The sequence below is a fragment of the Amphimedon queenslandica genome, unplaced genomic scaffold, assembly GCF_000090795.2.
Source record: "Amphimedon queenslandica unplaced genomic scaffold, v1.1 AMPQUscaffold_13249, whole genome shotgun sequence".
Classification (NCBI taxonomy): Eukaryota; Metazoa; Porifera; class Demospongiae; order Haplosclerida; family Niphatidae; genus Amphimedon; species Amphimedon queenslandica.
Window position 1 is genome coordinate 97,157 of NW_003546515.1, and position 17,678 is coordinate 114,834.

The following is a 17,678-nucleotide window of genomic DNA, read 5'->3' on the forward strand; positions in this document are numbered from 1 at the left end:
AGTACATGCATATGCATGATCTAAACTGCATAATTATGCATGATCTAATTTTAGCGAATTTCTAATCTACATGTACAGTGTACATGTAGCAAAATTACAAGTACAGTAGTTCATGGTAAAAATTTCCAGATAAACTGTATTTTAATATTCACATATCAATAATAATTAATTATCTCATTGTTCCATAGTCCAAAGAGTGTCTGATACGCTGACAGGCTCTGACCTGGTTAGTTATCAAGGGAACTCTGGGCAGAATCCCTCCTCTTCCACTCACATCATATCACCGCAATCACTTGTGTCTGGACCTCAGAAAAATCATCCACCTGCTCTTGTGTTGACGCCCAATGGGTCTGGCTCCACTACAGGCACTAGTGGACGTGGACTAACAAACGAGCAGCAATTAAGTCAAGAAGCATCTAGAGTTTTTCGTAAAATCGAAAGAAATGTGAGTTCTACATGTGTACATATATCAGGGTTCTGCCTAGAAAAAAAATAGAGGTGGTTGGAGACTAGTATTGTTCCTTTTAATTTTATGTACACCATACTAGTAGACCACAATATCATGCTTTATGTATGGTTATTAGTATTAATGGGATGGTTGGTCTAAGTGATGAACTGTTTGGTTCATTTGTTGAGGTGGTTGTCCTGACCACCCCCAACCACCATAGGCAGAACTACATGTACAAGTACATGTATGATATGTATACATGTATGTACAGTGTACATGTACATGTATATTTATTTTTGATTATTGATTTTTATTATTAATATTATTTCATAGTTTAAGAAGTTAGAGGAGTTAGGGTATCAGGGATTTGCTTTTGGCATTCATGGTGATGATATACAGTTGGTGAATTCCAGTTCAATATCGCATTGCTTTACGCCACCTTTACTCTCTTATCTGAGGGCTGTAATTGTTGCTGGTGAGTATGTTATAATAATATTAACAATAATGTCACTCATTTCTTGTTTTTTTCCTTATTGTGTTTTTATATTGGTGTATTGTGTTGTATAGTACTTCATGACTTTCTTTTGTATAATAATAATTATAATACTGTAACAAGAAACAAAAATACATGTAAACAATAAAAATGCTATTTCCTTTAACACTAAAAATAAAGGGAAGGAAACACTGGTTACTGATTGTGAGCATTTTTTAAAATTACATTTTCACTTTTTCATGTACTGTAGCTGCTTGAAATTGACTATACATGTACATGTACATAAATACATATATTTTTATTTACAGTAAAATGTGAAACAGTTTTGGGCTGCAGGTACTGAACATAGCATTTACATGTACATGTCAGGCCATTCTGTACACTTTATAGCCTATAGCTTTAAATGTACATGCATGTACACGTACATGTACACGTATATTTTTTAAAAATGTAGTTTGAGATAGTAGTATTTGTTTATATTTGGTACTATTGGTCAACCTTATACCATAAAAACCACCTTAAAGTTTTACATACATGTATTCCCAGTATTGATAGTCATTCTTAGGTTTCTTACTGATAAACTGATAATATTGATAAAGCCTGATTCTGATAGCTGATCCTATAAACACTTTCTGTTACATTTGTTGCACTTGGGCTGCCCTGATACTGGTACATGTACATGTATCGGTACTGTACATGTATCAGTGAGTACTGGTATCAGATTGATTGATTGTGCTTTTGACACATACATGTACATGTATATGTGCATGTATTCTGTGACTGCCCACATAGTGTAGACCCTGTAGTCACGCTAATAAATGGCTGCCATTTATCCTATTACTACATGCACATGTACATGTACACTTTCTATAATTTCTGACTTACATGTACATGTGTAAGTGACGTATCTCCATTACGTACTTAATACTGATATCAAAATTGAAATTGGTATCTGTTTAAAAATACTACATGTATATCAAATTTATCTATTCATGTACCTTGTACTTACGAGTATATACATTTATGTACATGTACATGTACATTTGCATGTAATTCTCTACTACTGTGTAATGTACAACAATACAAAGTCATTGACCAAATTTTTAGAAACTTTTAAAAATATTATTAGTAAAAAATTTAATTTGATTGATTAGTTCAAGCTTTCTAGGCAACATAAGAGCACGTATGTGTATTAGAAAAAAATTATAAAAATGTAAAATTATCTCCTTGTCATTTTTGATGCAATTTGACCAATACATGTATAATACAGCAGTTCATGAACTTTGGCCTGATTTTTGAGCAAATTTAAAACTTTTAAATTTTGATTGGAATCAGTTTAAATTTTATACGGAACATAAGGACATGTACATATATCAGAAAAAATATAAAAACGCAAAATTCTCTCCTAGTCATTTTTGACAAAATTCCACGTACTATAGTATAGGGAATTTTTTACCAGTTTCTGTGTCACATTTACATGTAAATGTACATACATGTACATGTATATGTATGTGTATAAGTACTATAGATCATTCTTATTATTATTGTTATTATTAATTATTTATTTCTTTATTTTTAGCTAATCCTCCTCCATTGATATCGCATTCAACACAAGCCACTCCCATTTCATCAACTCATCACGCAGTTCACGTGACAGCGCAACCAGCAACAAGCTCCACCCCTTCATCGCGCCATTACTACATGTATGAGCCAGCCAGAGTACAGCAAAGAACAGAGATATATGAATTAAATGATGGCACTACGTATCAAGCGAATCAGCAACACCAACAAGAGGACGAAGACGATGAAGGATTAAGTGTTGGAGGAAGTGAACAGATAACATTTAGTACAACAGGTGCACCTGTTACTAATAATGGCAAAATTCATGTTGTGCTAACATGTGATCCTAACTTATTATATACTACAACTGGAGGTCATGATGATGATATTAGTGATTAATTATACATTTACTGTGTGCATGCTATAAAGTGTAATAATTATTAGTGTTAGTCAGATTTATCTCTCTCTCTTCAAGGAGTATCTTTATTGACTCTATAATTCTCGTTTGGTGTTTTACAGAATTTTATATGAATTTGTGTGTTGTGCTGATGTACTCAGTTTATTTTTTTAAGATAAGGATATAAAGTTTACCGAAAAATATTTCATTTTTTCCGTTCTGCTTTGCAGCACCAGTACACTACTAGTGCGTGACTGCATCACCTACAATTTTATTGAGTATTTGGCTATTCTGTAGTGATATGTTGTGCCAAAAGATAGTGCTAATACTTTTATTGTTTATGAGGAAATTTAGCAAAGTAGTATTGAGTAAAATTCTGTTACATTGCACAGTTTGCACTGAGCTGTTTTGGAATTTGTGGGAATAGCATGCTGAGCTATGTAAGGAATTTACATTACTATAATGATTTTTTTGAATGATAATAATAATTATAATAACTGCAGTTGGGATCAGCTCAAATTCTCTACAAAGCACAAGGAGGTCATTATGTATAATGGGATGTGGTGGTTTTGGATGCATTTTTGCACACTGAGTATTCTAAATGATTCAGTCTCACTCCCTAGTCCCTGCAGTCTTATCCCATCACTAGATCTAGATCTAATTAGATTTAAGAAAAAACTTACTCGTGTGCAGTTAGACTTTAAGGTATTTTGCAGCAATTAAGGCTTGCAATCCTTGCCTGCACAAAACTTATGCACAATGATGCATCATAGACCTATGGTTGCATCATGTCCAATGAATATTAATTTCCTGTGATAGCCGCGCCCTTCATTGGCAAAAGTGCAGTGACACCTTCAGATAATTCATCAATCATTTCTGATGGAGGTAGAGTCTCAGGTAGAGTCTCAGGTAGAGTCTAGTTCTGAGTTCGCGGGAGACAAATTGAGGGAAGAACTCGAGAGACATGAACTAGAATCAGCTGATGGAGAGTTGGAGGCAACTAAGCCTAAGGAGCACTCTAACATTGACATGAACCAGTAAGAGAAGTCACTGTCTTGCTAGTTTAGTCAGAGTTAGCTAGTTACATTTGCAGTTAGACATAATTTTTACTTTGCCATTCAGTCACATTCTTAATGATGCACTGTAATTGTGGTAAAATATTACAATAAGGCCACTCCAATAAGATTCATAGTTTCCCATTACAGAGGCGGGCCTGATGCGGGCGGGCGGGTTTGTTCATTTTCATTAAATTTATTCATTATCAGCTGTATAAATTGCTTGTATAATCAATGAAAAACCGCAATAATGAATAGCGATGCGGCCCCATGCGGGCGGGTAATGGGAAACAAGGAATCAAATTGGAGTGGCCTAAAAGTGGCTCGAAGTGGTGTTGCTTGCATATAGCCTGCCAGGGGCGTATCTAGGAATTGGAGAAGGGGGGTGCTGAGGGCGCGCGAAGCGCAGCGCGATTTTGGCCACACCTACTTTAACGGCGGTAATTAACGGCCTTTTCCTGTCTATGCTGCATTTTCGTCAATTACGGGTGGGGCCAAGATCATTTCAAGCATATTGCTATGTTACTGGTACTTCTGATTGCTCCTTAAAGCACTGGAAACTGCTGAAATCATGATCAGGGGGCTAGATAACTTTGTTAAGAGGCTTGGTAGTGATGCAAGAGTCCAGGACTTAAGTAATTTTTTCTGAGCCCAGCCCTGAGGGGGGTGCTCAAGCCCCCTCAGCCCCCCCCCTAAATACGCCTCTGGCCTGCTGCGATGCCGACCAGGATCAAAATCAAAATCAAATGCTCCAAAAGATAGACACTGAGAGATCAAGACTTGCTGTAGAAGTAAATCAAGCAATCAAGAGATCAACATGCTTTTTAGTTACTTATATAATACCTCCGTGTACGGCTGTTTTTACCTAATGATTAGTTTTCATAGCTTTAGTAAATTTTTGTACACATCTGTATATTGTCATTCAAGATGTGGTTGTAGGTGAAATAGCAGTTTCAATGCAAGTGGCACCACCTTGATGGCTCTGAGATCCTTAATTTTTATTACATTTTTATGATACATACTGATGTCATTATGCTGCATAGAAAGTTTGAGTTGATTTGACAAATTTTTTTTTAGTTATGAGCAATTTAAAATGAGAAAGTTTTCAGAAAAAGCAAAAGCTGTAGCCCAATTAAGTTTTTCCGAAAAATGGCTTCAAAATCACCCTAAATTTTATTACGTTTTCTTTATGCTGTGTAGGAAGTTTGAGCTGATTCCAGAAAATTTTTTTTGAGTTAGGCCATTACAAGAAATTGGCCAATTTTTGGAAAAAAAGCAAAGGCTAAAGCTTATGTGTTGTTCCAAAAATTGCCTGCTCTAAAATCACCCCAAATTTTCGTTACATTTTCTAATACTGAGAGTACATGATGGGGAGTATTTTTGGCTGCTACATAACGACGTAGAGTGTTTTATGAGTATCCAGCTAATTGCCAAGAGTAAACAAATTTACTTATTGTATACCGGTTTATTTTTGAGGTAGAGAATCTTGGCGAATCTTGCATTTCTAAGATTTTGTGGAATTAATTTTCACGAATGGCCTGCAATCTGCACCACGTGGCAATGGAAATGCAGAATTTTGTGGTGGGAAAATTTCGCGATAGAGCAAGAAACCACGAAATTTGCAAAAATATTTCATTACCAAAATAAACCGGCATATAATAGCATCAAGAGTGGTTATCCACTCGTGATAGCATTTACAGTTTACATAACAGAACCATTGACCAGTTTGCTCCAACGATTAAAGGCCGGGGTAGTTCTAGGTGGGGCCATAGTAGCAAAAATGGCAGCTCTATTACAAGCATTCCACAATTGTCTTCTAAACCTAGAGGAGTACTCTGTACTTTGCTCACTTGGAGATAGTTCTTGGCTTCTTGCCTAGTTATAGGCCACAAGAGGCTTTACAATGAAGGGGCACGTCTAAATTTATTAAATACTACACCCAAAATGAACGCTTTTTGTTAATAATGTAAAGTAGGTGCTAAAGTGACTGTGTAAGCTATACAGAACACTCTATGCTGTGATTTAGCAGCCTACAATACTATAGATAGACACCCTCCCCAACCCCCCATTATGTACTCTTGCTGATAGATACTTACAATGTACGTTGTACGTGTATATATGTACTGTGTAGAAAAGTTTGAGATAATTCCAATGAGAAATTTTTGAGTTTAAAAAATCAGCCATTTTGGAAAAGTTATACTCCTAATTTGTATTACTTTTTCTCTGATACATATTGATGTCCTTATCCTGCATGAGCTGATTCTGATAAATATTTTTTGAGTTATGAGCATTTTAAAAAACCTTTGAGACCTTTGGGCAAACATACCAAGTAACACTCTCAGAATAAAAATACCAAAATCACATGGAAAAAAGCGAAGTCTCTAGTCCATAAATGGCTCCAAAATCACCCCAAACTTTACAGACATTTTTTTCACAACATATATTTGTAGCTTTCATTGACAGTTATTGTATTGACTGTTATTGTAGTGCCATGATATATGAATTTCATTACAGTGTAAAGTTTAATTTTCATTTTTGATGCATTCTTAATTTAATTCTTTCCAGTGTTGTAGTATTCTCTGCTACAACTTTCTTTCTACATTAACCTATTTATGTTAATTCTCTGTGCTATAATGAAAATAATGATCTTTTTGGAATCATCATGCATGTATTTTTATCATTATAATTATTTCAGGTTTCCTCCAGTCTCAATTGAAGAAGCTCCAAACAAGATAACACGATCAGAAGCAAAATGGAACAGTGTGATACTTCCTTACCTTGCCGATAGCAATGAAGACAGAGAACAGGAAAGAGAGGGAAAGAATAAAAAGCTCAGTTTTCTTTTTCGTCGGCAGTCTGTTGCAGAGTCACGAGAAGTGAGAAAATATTACAAACGTCTAAGGAAAGACCAAGTCGTATTGAAGGAAGCCATGGAACTGAAAATAGAGAAAGAGGAAAAAAAAGGAGCAGAGTCTAAACCACTTCATTATGAAACAGCATTAGATAATGTTGTCAAATCAACTGCTGATGGTAGAAGTAATGATGAAATTACTAAAGAAGAAACAAGAAAGGGAAAGTTGATGAGTTTATTCCAACTCTCAGTGAGCTCTGCATCTCGTCTCACCCTCTCTGTTAATATCCTTTTATTTTTCATTAAACTTGCTGCATCAATACAATCAGGATCACTCTCAGTAGTATCCAGTCTCATTGATTCGGCTCTAGACCTGTTCTCTGGAGTAACCATTGGAATCACTAGCTACCTGATGCATAATTATAACCAGTATCAGTATCCAGTAGGCAGAAATAGACTAGAACCTGTTGCTATTATCATCACTGCTGCTGTAATGGGAACTGCAGCTTTACAAATCGTCACTACATCCATTACTGATATCATAAATAATTCCATCAATCCAAACATTAATGAGTTCTCTGGTTCTATAATAGCACTCACAATCCTGTTAAAAGGTGGCCTCTTTTTGCTTTGTTATCGTGTCGACAGTCCTTCTGTAAAAGCACTAGCAACAGATCACAGAAATGACTTTGCTTCAAACATTGCAGCTCTAGTCTTTGGAGTCCTTGGTACATACGTATGGAAATATCTCGATCCAATTGGGGCCATCCTCCTATCATTTTACATAATAATAAACTGGATACTAGTTGGCAAGGAGCAGATGGTAAATCTCACAGGCTATAGAGCTGATAGACGATTCACTAGCAAGCTGATATACATTGCACTCCAGCATAGCAAGGAAATACAGGAAGTGGATACAGTCACAGCCTACACGTTTGGAGTTAGGTATTTAGTTGAGATGCACATTGTTCTGAGTAGGGATATGAGACTGGAGGAGGCTCATGACATTGGGGAGACACTACAATTGAAGTTAGAGTCTTTGAAGGAAGTGGAGAGAGCCTTTGTTCATCTTGACTTTGAAACAGGACACGCACCATCCAGTGAACACATACTGGCAGGACCTAATTATTAGTGTATAACAATTAGTTATTATTATCTTTCTGTAATTATTGTTTGTTTATGCATTGTCTCTCTCTTTCTCTGCATGAGTTCCTATATCAGCTTGGTTTCTGTATAGGAAAAGAAGAATAATACATGTATTTTAAATATGAGAGACAATTTTGTCATCTATTATAAAAATTAAATTAAAAATAATTATTTCTGAAAGGACATAAAAACTAGTATCATTAATAATAAGAGTCATACAGGAAAAGGCTAATAGTTATCACAGGCTCAGAAATCCTTTCACATGAGCTTTGGCTTTTCCAAGTTGGTCTGGATAATCATTACAAACTTGCAGGACCTTCCTCCAGGTCACGTCATTATTGGAGTCTATCCATCTCTGAAATACAAGTATCAGCTTATCAGAGGCTGACATTGGACTATGCATAAGGTCATCCACTTTCACACCAAGTGCAGTACCAATAGTTGAAAAATGGGAATCAGAACTTTGGAATAGTCTAAGGAGGTCATCTTTTCGGGGCTTCTTGTCCAGAATATCTACAAAAGTACATGTGTAAATTTAACAAAAAATTGTATAATGCATTCTTACCTTTATCTGATGAAGGAACGTTTATATTCCAGGCAGAGACATACAAATCATAAAATTTTAAATGAGACTTAGTAGCAAATCAAGTTAAATGTACTGTACATGTACATGTTTAGTCAGGGTTTCCCACAAAGCATGCTACATGTAAGTGAGCTATAAAGCATGTTTCATGAGCTGAAAAGTATTATGATAGTTTATAGTACATGTATATTATGTGGGCACATCAAAGGCATAGCCTGATTTTGTTATGAAATTCCGCATAATATAGTGGATAGCACTGGAAGTAAGTGTTGGTTGGTTGGCTTCACAATGGCTAGCAGCATTGTGCGAGGAGCTACTAAAATGCAAAAATCTTTAGTTTTAATTTTTTGGCAAAATTTGGCAAAAGTGCCTGTAGACTTTGGCCCAATTTTTGAGTAACTTGAAAAACTTGTAAAATAATCCAAATTTGATCAGAATTAGCTGAACTTGCTATACAACATAAAGACATGTACATGTAGATGTATATGTATCAGATAAAATCATAAAAAGCAGAACCTTCTCTTTTTAATTTTCGACAAAATTTGGCTAAAGTCCCTGTACTACTGAGTCTACTACATGAGTTCAGGAAACTTGGCTTAATTTTTGAGTAATTTTCAAAATTCATAAAAAATTAAATTTGATCGGAATCAGCTCAACTTTCTACACAACATAAGAACATGTGTACATGTATAGGTATCAGATAAATTTTAAAAAATGCAAATTTCTTTCTTAGGCATTTTTGATAAAGTTTGGCCAAAAAATCTACTTTGTCCTGATTCTAAATTTTGATCAGAATCCGCTCAAAATTTTGACACAATTTAAGTCATGCATCAGTAAAAATGAAGGATTTTCTCCTAGCAATTTTGGTGATTTTTGAGTAACTAGTAACTTTAAAAATTACTAAAAAGAAGCTGAGCACTACGTAATGATCTTGTGGGAAACCCTGTATGCAGTATGTGCTTAATATACATGTATACCTGGTTCAAGTCCCTCCAGTACTCTTCTCTTCTGATATTCATTAATGTCCAGTACTGATTGCACTACCAAATCATCACGAGATACTACAATCATAATAATAAAGAATAACGAAGCACAAAATTAATTATTATAATAATTATTTTTTCCTTTTGCCTAATGCTGCATCAGATCCTCTCAAAACAACTTGGGATGACGTGCTAGATTTTTAAAGTAACTAAAACAACGGCATCACAATGTATATTAATTCTGACATTAATTTTTGAATGCATATTAATGTTGAGATTGGTCATGAGTGTATGATAAAGGTATGCAGTACATGTAGATGCCTTACATGTTCATGTACATGTACATGTACATGTACATGTTTATACATGTACAAGTCAGATAAAAATTTAACACCAAAATATGTAGGAATAAGTACATGCACAAAAAATATAATACAAGCATGGTCCCTTGTTCTTTATTGTACTATTTATTACACATTTAAATATACATTGTACAATGTATAACTGTACATATCTAAAACACGTTTTAATGTACATGTACATGTACTGCACATATTGTACATGCATGTATGTACATGTACATGTACATGCTATATGCAGAAATTCAGAAGGAAATACATTGTAACCTTTCTGTGTAAAAATAAATTTTCAAGAATAGCCACATACATGTACATGTACATGTTAAACTCACTAGTTTCAATAAATGCCGTATTACTGAGTATTGAATCACCTTTCAATCCTCCAAACTCAATTATCCAGTGAGTGGTCTGTGTCTCATTCCAAACTGAGAGAGAATGATAATATCTATTAGTGACACTGTCTGGTATATTCTATATAATAAAGAAAAAAGGTAATTATTATCCTACTCAACTCATAAAAATGACAACAAGAGCTTCTCTATTCAAATATTCATTTTATTTCATGATTATACACATGTCTAAATTGACCAGTTGTACTGAACTAAATTGATTATTATTGAGAAGCTATGTGTACATGTACAGACAGACTTATTCACCACTGGTCTTGTATTCATTCACACTCAACACAAATTGTACATGTAATTGCAATTTAAGGTGGGCTCTCAATATGATGCATTGCTTTTCATTCACTAGCAATATCATCATGACCGAAAGTGCTGTAAAAACAAATGGGAGTACATGTACATGTATGCGTCAATGCGTCAAGAGGACCCTAATTTAGTGAAAGGTAATATTAGCAAAAATACATGTAATAGGTAATTCAAAAAATGGCATTGTTAGCGTAACAACATTTAATAGGCAATTAGCAGCAAAACTCTTAATAATTTCTCCCTACTCTCATTGTAATTGCACACACATGTACATGTACATGTATACATTAGCGACAGGTTTAATTAGCATTTTTATTGCATTGGCTAAAACATACATGTACATGTACATGTACGTTGCAATTAATACTTACCCTAAGCCTAAGTACATGTACATACTTACTAGTTCTTTCCATTCCATTTTGCTTACATTCAACAACCAACAGTCTTTGGTATGAGATCCACCCACCACTAGCAGGTGTGGTCCTGAGCTACAGTTGATTAATACACTAGAATGACCCCACCTCCCCTTAGGCCAACGTACAAATCTTCCAGGTTTAGAAAACTTTGTACAATTCTAAAGTAAAAATACAGTGTCCATGTATTTATCAGAAACAATGGCCATAAAAATACATTATTAATGTAAAATTACCGTAAATTATGATATATTTTGAGTGATCATAATTTTGAATAGCCGTGAGGCATGCTAAATATATAATTGCTAATACTTCCTATTCTTCTTTTAATAGAGTCACTCGGGGCTATTCCGACCGGTTTTTGCACTATGATCTAATTAAATATTCACGAAGTCATAACTCACTTCCTGTTGCTCTTATCCACTCATTTTAACGACCATTGTGTTCTACTAACTTTATTCTATCTATTCATCATTTATATAAGCAAAGTTTTGAATAAAAACTGTAGATAAAGTGACCGGTATTTCGGGGCTAATCCGACCCGAAGGAAGACTAATTATTTGCCTGCTTCTTTCACCTTTACTATTTAGGAATTAAGCTGTTGCTTAGTACTATAAAAAGATATATTTTTCTGCCGAAGTGATCTGTCTTGCTCTCAGTCCTGTATCTGCTACACTTAGAAAGTTATAATAATAAAAGTAGGACTGCCTAGGCGGGGATATTCCGACCCTTGGCACCTTGCTGCTTAAAAATTTCTCATTCCTTATACAGGGGGAAGGAATAGCCCCGACTTACTATATATTGAGATAAATAGGCACTTTTAGGCAGCATATGAAATTTTGAACACCTAAACTTACTATTCTGTACTTTATACCCATTACAAATATCCAGAAATATGGTATACTAATATAATACACTCACCACTGATGTGTCAGTAAATTCTAATATATATACGTCCTTAGTCTTTTTATCACCACTACTACCACCAAACAATATAGCAGTGGTATTATTTATTGATGTTAAGGTGAATGCATCAATAGGAGGTGGTCTATCTCCAGTGACGGTTGGTGAAGTCCATTCACCTAATAATAATACTTTCTGAAATCAATCTCTAGCATAATACATTAAATTCAACAACTGTTACTTTGATCTTGTAATTAGCCTAATTGGACACATATTTTTTTAACTTTAGTTATAAGATCAAGGCATAATTACTGCATGCATATGTCTACAACTGCCTATTGGATTCACAATCAAGATACATATACAAGCCCAGCACTATAAGCTACAGTAATTGCAATTGGGTAATATGACGTATACATGTACATGGACATGCAGTCTGGAGGATTATTATATTCACTATCATTATGACTTCACTACCGTATAGCTAGAAAATTTGGTGGAATAAAACTTTGACGAATTTGGTGAATTGAGGTCCATTTGCCAAATTTTTAGTCTCCAATTTGATAAGGCTCCGTAGAAGCATACACAGAGTTAAAATTTAGCAAAAATTTTAACCTCCAAACCTCTTTTAGAGTCAATTCGCTAAATTTTAGCACTCTAAATTTTCTAGCTATACAGTATGTCCCTTCATTAGTGAAGGAATGTGGCAACTGGCAAGACTATGATTTACATGTACATCTAAAAGTCCATTACTGTATATACATGTACATGTACATGTCATTATTATTAAATTTTCTACTGACCAGTTTTTAATTTGTACAAATGTACTTCGTTGCATCGACCATTATTGTACTGGGCACCAGGTTGTGGTGGGGTATTATTACAACATGGTCCAAAGCCTCCAATTACAGCAAGACAGTCTTCATCACTAAATCTTACTGCAGTCATACCACATTGGACCCTCATCATAGGACCATGACGCGATGTAGTAGGAGACAGTTCCTTCCAATTTAAGGTATCAATATTAAAACTGTAAATTAACAAAAAATAATAATATTCATCATAAACAATTATGTTAACCTGAACAAACTATTATGATAACAGTCATCATGACCACACCAGCCTCCGAAAAAGAATATTTCATTTCTAATGACAGCAGCAGCATAGGAACGGACACCAAGTGGAGGGTCACTAGTGGTAGGTTTTCGTTTCCACCTACCACTCTTTAAATTGCACACCTCCACTACAGAACACATTGCTTTCTTCTTCTCATTACTGTGTACTTCAGGAAGATCAGACTGCCTCCCACCCCACATGTACAAGTTGTGGCCTACCTGTACAGTAAAGTGATGGGCCCTCTCCACTGGTTCATATGCTATAAAATAAAGTAACAAGAAAATAAGTAAATGAGAAAGAAACTGTCACTCTTACATGCACTTGACATTTTCCACTTTGCACCTATGTTATTATCTATGTTATTACTTTATCAACTCTAATAGAGCTGATACGGTTAGATCTAACAGTATAAGATGAAGACGTGAACGGAAGAACACGTATCATGCACGGCCCACGACCAGGTGCCACGTGGCACGTGCACGCCTGCTACTGAATACAGTTGAGGTATTCTGTCATTTCTCTGCTCCTTTGGCCTCAGACTATTGCCTTCTAAACCTTCACTTAATCCTCAGTCTTTGACTCTAGTAAATAAGGTAAGCTAGGCTTAGTTAAACTTTTGACTGGCCGGCCATATGCTCCCACTTTTTTGGTTCTTTCACTTGTCTTTATTTTAGATTTCCCGTTCTCTGTTGGTCTTCATTGCACAATGGCTTTGTGAAGTAGAGTCTGTTACAATGGTATGGTAATGAGGAATTAATGGGAGGTGTGCTTTTAATGCCATATTGCCTAATAATAATAATAAATATTGCCCAATAACAACAACAACAATAATAATAATTTCTACTTGTTATAATATTAATAAATGTACATGTATTGTTAATTTTATTATCCAGTCTTTGACAGCAGAAGCTGCAGAAAAAAATTGAAGCCTTTTAAAAGCCTCTGCTTGTTTATAGTTTATATTGTCAGTCTAGTTCAGCCCCCACTGTATAAACTTGAGGCCTTCTTGTAGACCATAACTGAACTCTTGACCAAATTAACAAATCTTTGAATGCTTATTTTAAAGCTTATTTTTTCCTATTATGAAGAAGGGATTAAGGGATTTGCTAAAAGTGTAAGGAGAGGGGATTATGGATTCCCTCACCCTTTAAAATAGAAGAAAATCATTGTTTTTCTTTGTTGTTGTGAGGCCAATGCACTACATGCCAATGCATGCATGTATTGTGTATGTGAAGTACCGTGATACTAAGTTCAAGAGGCTCATGTGTGAGTTATTTGCATCTTGCTATAACAGGAGAAGCACCTTGTCTTGTTCTACACATAATAATGTTAGCATACATGTACTTGTAGCTACATTGTATGTTGTATATACACTTAATATTATTTGATAGGTATCTGTGTTTTATTTTATTATTTCTTTTTGTTTTATGTAGGTGATAAATGTCTCCATGTTCAATGAAGAATGTAATAGAATTATCAAGTACTAACCAAAGCAAAGGGAAGATGAAGATACCTTTGATACTGTTAGTTCTTTATCAAAATAATTATTGTCTTTTACATTTAATTTCTAATGAATGATCAATGTTCTTCATCATTATGTTCAGTATACTGTAGTTACTCCAGTTATGTTCCATATGCCAGTGTATTCAAGAATGGTGTACCATCACTATTCTCTTGTTCCTGTTTCCTGTAGGTGTGGTTACTGGTTGCTAAGGCAACAGATAAGATTTCCAGCACCAACAGAACTCCAGTTAGTCTGTACATGTGCATGTATTATGTACCGTCCACAGCATTGACCAATTACAGTAAAAATTAATTATTTTAATTATTACTGCTTTTACTGTAATAACTGGAATGAAGCATATTTATTATTTTACATTCTACATAATTATTTGACAGTCTATTAAATTTCATTTCTCTTTTAGTCATTTTTAGAGCTGCTATACCAGTGTATCTCAGGTACTGGATCAATAGGTTTCAATTGGTGGGTGTTGGTTCAATGGAATGCTCTGTATGGATACAGTAATGATGGAGTCTGGAATGATCATCAATGATGAGTATAAAATTAATGGACAATGGACTATAATTAAGGACATAATTAATAAAACATTTAGTGAAATGAAGTAAGTAAATTCTTTAGAATGTAGTATAACTTAGCTCTTTTATCATGTACTTCTTGCCATTCATGAGGTTGTGCTGTTGGGTGGGCTTAGCACACTTACTGAAACCGTAACTTAGCCATGATACATGTAATAATTCATTAAATATTGCTGGGAGAGAGCTGTCCAGTTTCATCATCTTTTCTGATGCATATACAAATATACATGTACTTGTGTTGTGTAGCTAGTCAGAGCCGATTCTGATCAAAATTACATTTTTAATGAATTTTTAAAGTTACTTTAAAAGCCATGTACTAGTATTGTAGAGCTTGTAGTCTCTTGAAGTGTGCTGTTTAGCTTACCCTGACAGACACCTCCATTTATTAGACAGCACCTAGTGTACAAATTTCATTTTTACTGTATAAAATTAACGTGACACCTCTGTATAACAAACTTTATTGTCTTAAAGTGTCCGTTGTATAGTGGCTCCACTGTATGATATTTTTCTCTCTTTCCTTGTAGGGTGAATTAGCTCATCGCTGGTCCATTAATTGCTGTAATTATATTTATAATCACTGGAGTCCTCTCAATGCTTATCCTATTATTATTGGATGGGAATATTACCAGAAGAACATGGTATGTGTACATAATAAATATAGTATTATTTAATTTTGGCATTGTAGAATAATTCATTTGTTATTTCTGATTTTGAAAATAAAAGGCTACTGATATCAGAGAGGTAAATTAAGATGTACTCATCAAGTTTTATTAACAATCATTATAATTTTTTTAGCGGTTATAAAGACGTTCTTGAAGCGATTGGATCAAGTGACCAATTAACATCATCATTGTCATCATCATCATCATCATCATCATCTAGGTGAGTCCTGATCTCTACCTCCTCCTCCTTACCTGGACACTGGTACATACTTGTATTGTACATGTAATATAACTAGCTTTGTGGTTTTTGATGGGTTTTAAAAGCATTTTGTGATGTACATGTACACAGTAACTTAAATATTTTGTTGGTTTTTCTGGTGCATGCGCAATGAATTAATACCGTATAATCAAGAGTACATAATGTAATAGTGCTTTAATTTGGATAGTTTTATTTTGGTGATTGGCAGTGTAAAACCGTCAATCATTAAATGCACATGCTCAGTAATGTACAAATCGCCAAATTAAAAATCACCAATTACAATTATACAGCAAAATCGCCAATAATCAAGTTCTGCTAAAATAAAGTGCGATACGGTTCTATACAATAGTATACAGTAGTATACAGTGGTATACAGTAGTGTACAGTAGTATACAGTAGTATACAGTAGTCTACAGTAGTATACAGTGGTATACAGTGATATACAATAGCATACAGTAGTATACAGTGGTATACAGTAGTCTTCAGTAGTATACAGTGGTATACAGGGGTATACAATAGTATACAGTGGTATACAATAGTATACAGTGGTATACAATAGTATACAGTAGTACGAGAGTACAGTAAAAGGTGGAAAAAAGCTAAGTAGCGTATAAAGTATGCAGGTAGTTGTAGGTATTAATTTTACTTCATTACTCTTCACTGCATTACTCCCAGGCCACCTGTCACTTGTTCTGTAGTAGACTGATAGACAGATGCTTCTCTTGGCTGTTTGTACTCTTTAAGTTCATCTCTACTGCCACTCTCTGCTTGAGAAGCCTGTTTAGGAGGTTCGTTGCTCTATTCTACTGTCGAGCTACTGTCTTACTGCTGACCACATCTACTGGTGGGTTTGTGCATGCTAAATGAAGGAGCAGCCAACTACATGTACCTATGTAACATTAGAATAGCTACTTAGCTTTTTTCGCACTGTACTATTTTTATTGATATACTGTAATATACAGTATTATGCTGTCGTATACAGTAGTATACAGTGCTATACAGTACTATACAGTAGTATACAGTGGTATACAGTAGTGTACACTAGTATACAGTAGTGTACAGTGGTATACAATAGTATGCAATAGTTTACAGTGGTATACAGTAGTATTCAATAGTATGCAGCAGTATACATTTATATACAGTAGTATACAGTGCTATACATTAGTATCAAGAGTACTCTTGATAATATACATTGGTATACAGTGGTATATAGTAATGTACAGTAGTGTACTCTAGTATACAGCAGTATTAGACTTGGGCAGATTATGCCATAATCATCATCTATTATGATATTCCTGGAGTCCTTGACTTACCAGTATCTTCCCATTATTAGCTGAAATAACGTTTTTATTGCAAGGAAACACAAGCTTCTATTTAATCAATTTTAATGAATTATTTTGTTATTTTACCAAATGAATTTTTGACATGAAAAACTCCTCTCTGATGATGCAGACATTAGTGGATTTTTTGAACTTCTTTCACCCGTGAAGGTAGGTCAATAACACTAGTCTTCCATCACTCAAGTGGTAAGAGAGATGGAGAGATACCGTCCACCTTTGACAAATATTTTGGTACTTTGATAGCTCATCTTTGTCATCCACTAATGCTGCTGATGGATTAATTTCCTTGATTTTATGAGGATC

General features: G+C 34.6%; 3 protein-coding genes and 1 long non-coding RNA gene across 5 annotated transcripts in view; 3 read left to right on the plus strand and 1 right to left on the minus strand.

Annotated features, from left to right (window-relative positions):
• LOC100635236 (uncharacterized) overlaps nucleotides 1-3,099 on the plus strand; it is a 5,859-nt gene extending 2,760 nt beyond the window's left edge. Inside the window, exons 3-5 of the mRNA XM_003388433.3 lie at nucleotides 189-445; nucleotides 782-923; nucleotides 2,521-3,099. Of these exons, the coding sequence (XP_003388481.3) occupies nucleotides 189-445; nucleotides 782-923; nucleotides 2,521-2,900 (779 nt within the window). The 3' untranslated portion in view covers nucleotides 2,901-3,099. The remainder of the gene's footprint in view (nucleotides 1-188; nucleotides 446-781; nucleotides 924-2,520) is intronic.
• A 631-nt stretch (nucleotides 3,100-3,730) lies between these two features.
• LOC100635361 (metal tolerance protein 11-like) lies at nucleotides 3,731-8,070 on the plus strand. Its single transcript, XM_003388434.3, has 2 exons — nucleotides 3,731-3,935; nucleotides 6,649-8,070. Exons 1-2 carry the CDS (start codon nucleotides 3,778-3,780, stop codon nucleotides 7,934-7,936), a joined length of 1,446 nt encoding a protein of 481 aa, XP_003388482.1. The 5' UTR covers nucleotides 3,731-3,777; the 3' UTR covers nucleotides 7,937-8,070.
• On the minus strand, nucleotides 8,064-13,366 carry LOC109584093 (kelch domain-containing protein 1-like). Of its 2 annotated transcripts, XM_019999673.1 has the most exons (9): nucleotides 13,333-13,366; nucleotides 12,982-13,276; nucleotides 12,705-12,931; nucleotides 11,920-12,080; nucleotides 10,986-11,159; nucleotides 10,208-10,346; nucleotides 9,511-9,594; nucleotides 8,516-8,521; nucleotides 8,064-8,463 (listed from the first exon to the last, which is right to left on the minus strand). In XM_019999673.1, the coding sequence occupies exons 1-9, from the start codon at nucleotides 13,343-13,345 to the stop codon at nucleotides 8,189-8,191; spliced, it is 1,374 nt and encodes a 457-aa protein (XP_019855232.1). In that variant the 5' UTR covers nucleotides 13,346-13,366; the 3' UTR covers nucleotides 8,064-8,188. The 2 variants fall into 2 exon arrangements, with proteins under 2 accessions (XP_019855232.1, XP_019855233.1); XM_019999674.1 differs by lacking the exon at nucleotides 8,516-8,521.
• A 1,152-nt stretch (nucleotides 13,367-14,518) lies between these two features.
• On the plus strand, nucleotides 14,519-15,952 carry LOC109584087 (uncharacterized). The gene is made up of 6 exons (XR_002185842.1): nucleotides 14,519-14,540; nucleotides 14,622-14,767; nucleotides 14,943-15,140; nucleotides 15,639-15,752; nucleotides 15,800-15,855; nucleotides 15,910-15,952. It is a non-coding gene; the product is annotated as an uncharacterized LOC109584087 (long non-coding RNA).
• The last annotated feature ends 1,726 nt before the right edge of the window (nucleotides 15,953-17,678 follow it).

Bases quoted from the DNA above. Each gene is read 5' to 3' on its own strand.
- LOC100635361 (XM_003388434.3), top strand. From the start codon at position 3,778: ATGGAGGTAGAGTCTCAGGTAGAGTCTCAGGTAGAGTCTAGTTCTGAG. The intron at 3,936-6,648 runs GTAAGAGAAGTC...TAATTATTTCAG, and splicing joins TCTAACATTGACATGAACCA to GTTTCCTCCAGTCTCAATTG.
- LOC109584093 (XM_019999673.1), bottom strand. The intron at 11,160-11,919 runs GTGAGTGTATTA...TTTTTACTTTAG, and splicing joins AATTTACTGACACATCAGTG to AATTGTACAAAGTTTTCTAA. The intron at 9,595-10,207 runs GTGAGTTTAACA...TTATGATTGTAG, and splicing joins TACGGCATTTATTGAAACTA to TATCTCGTGATGATTTGGTA.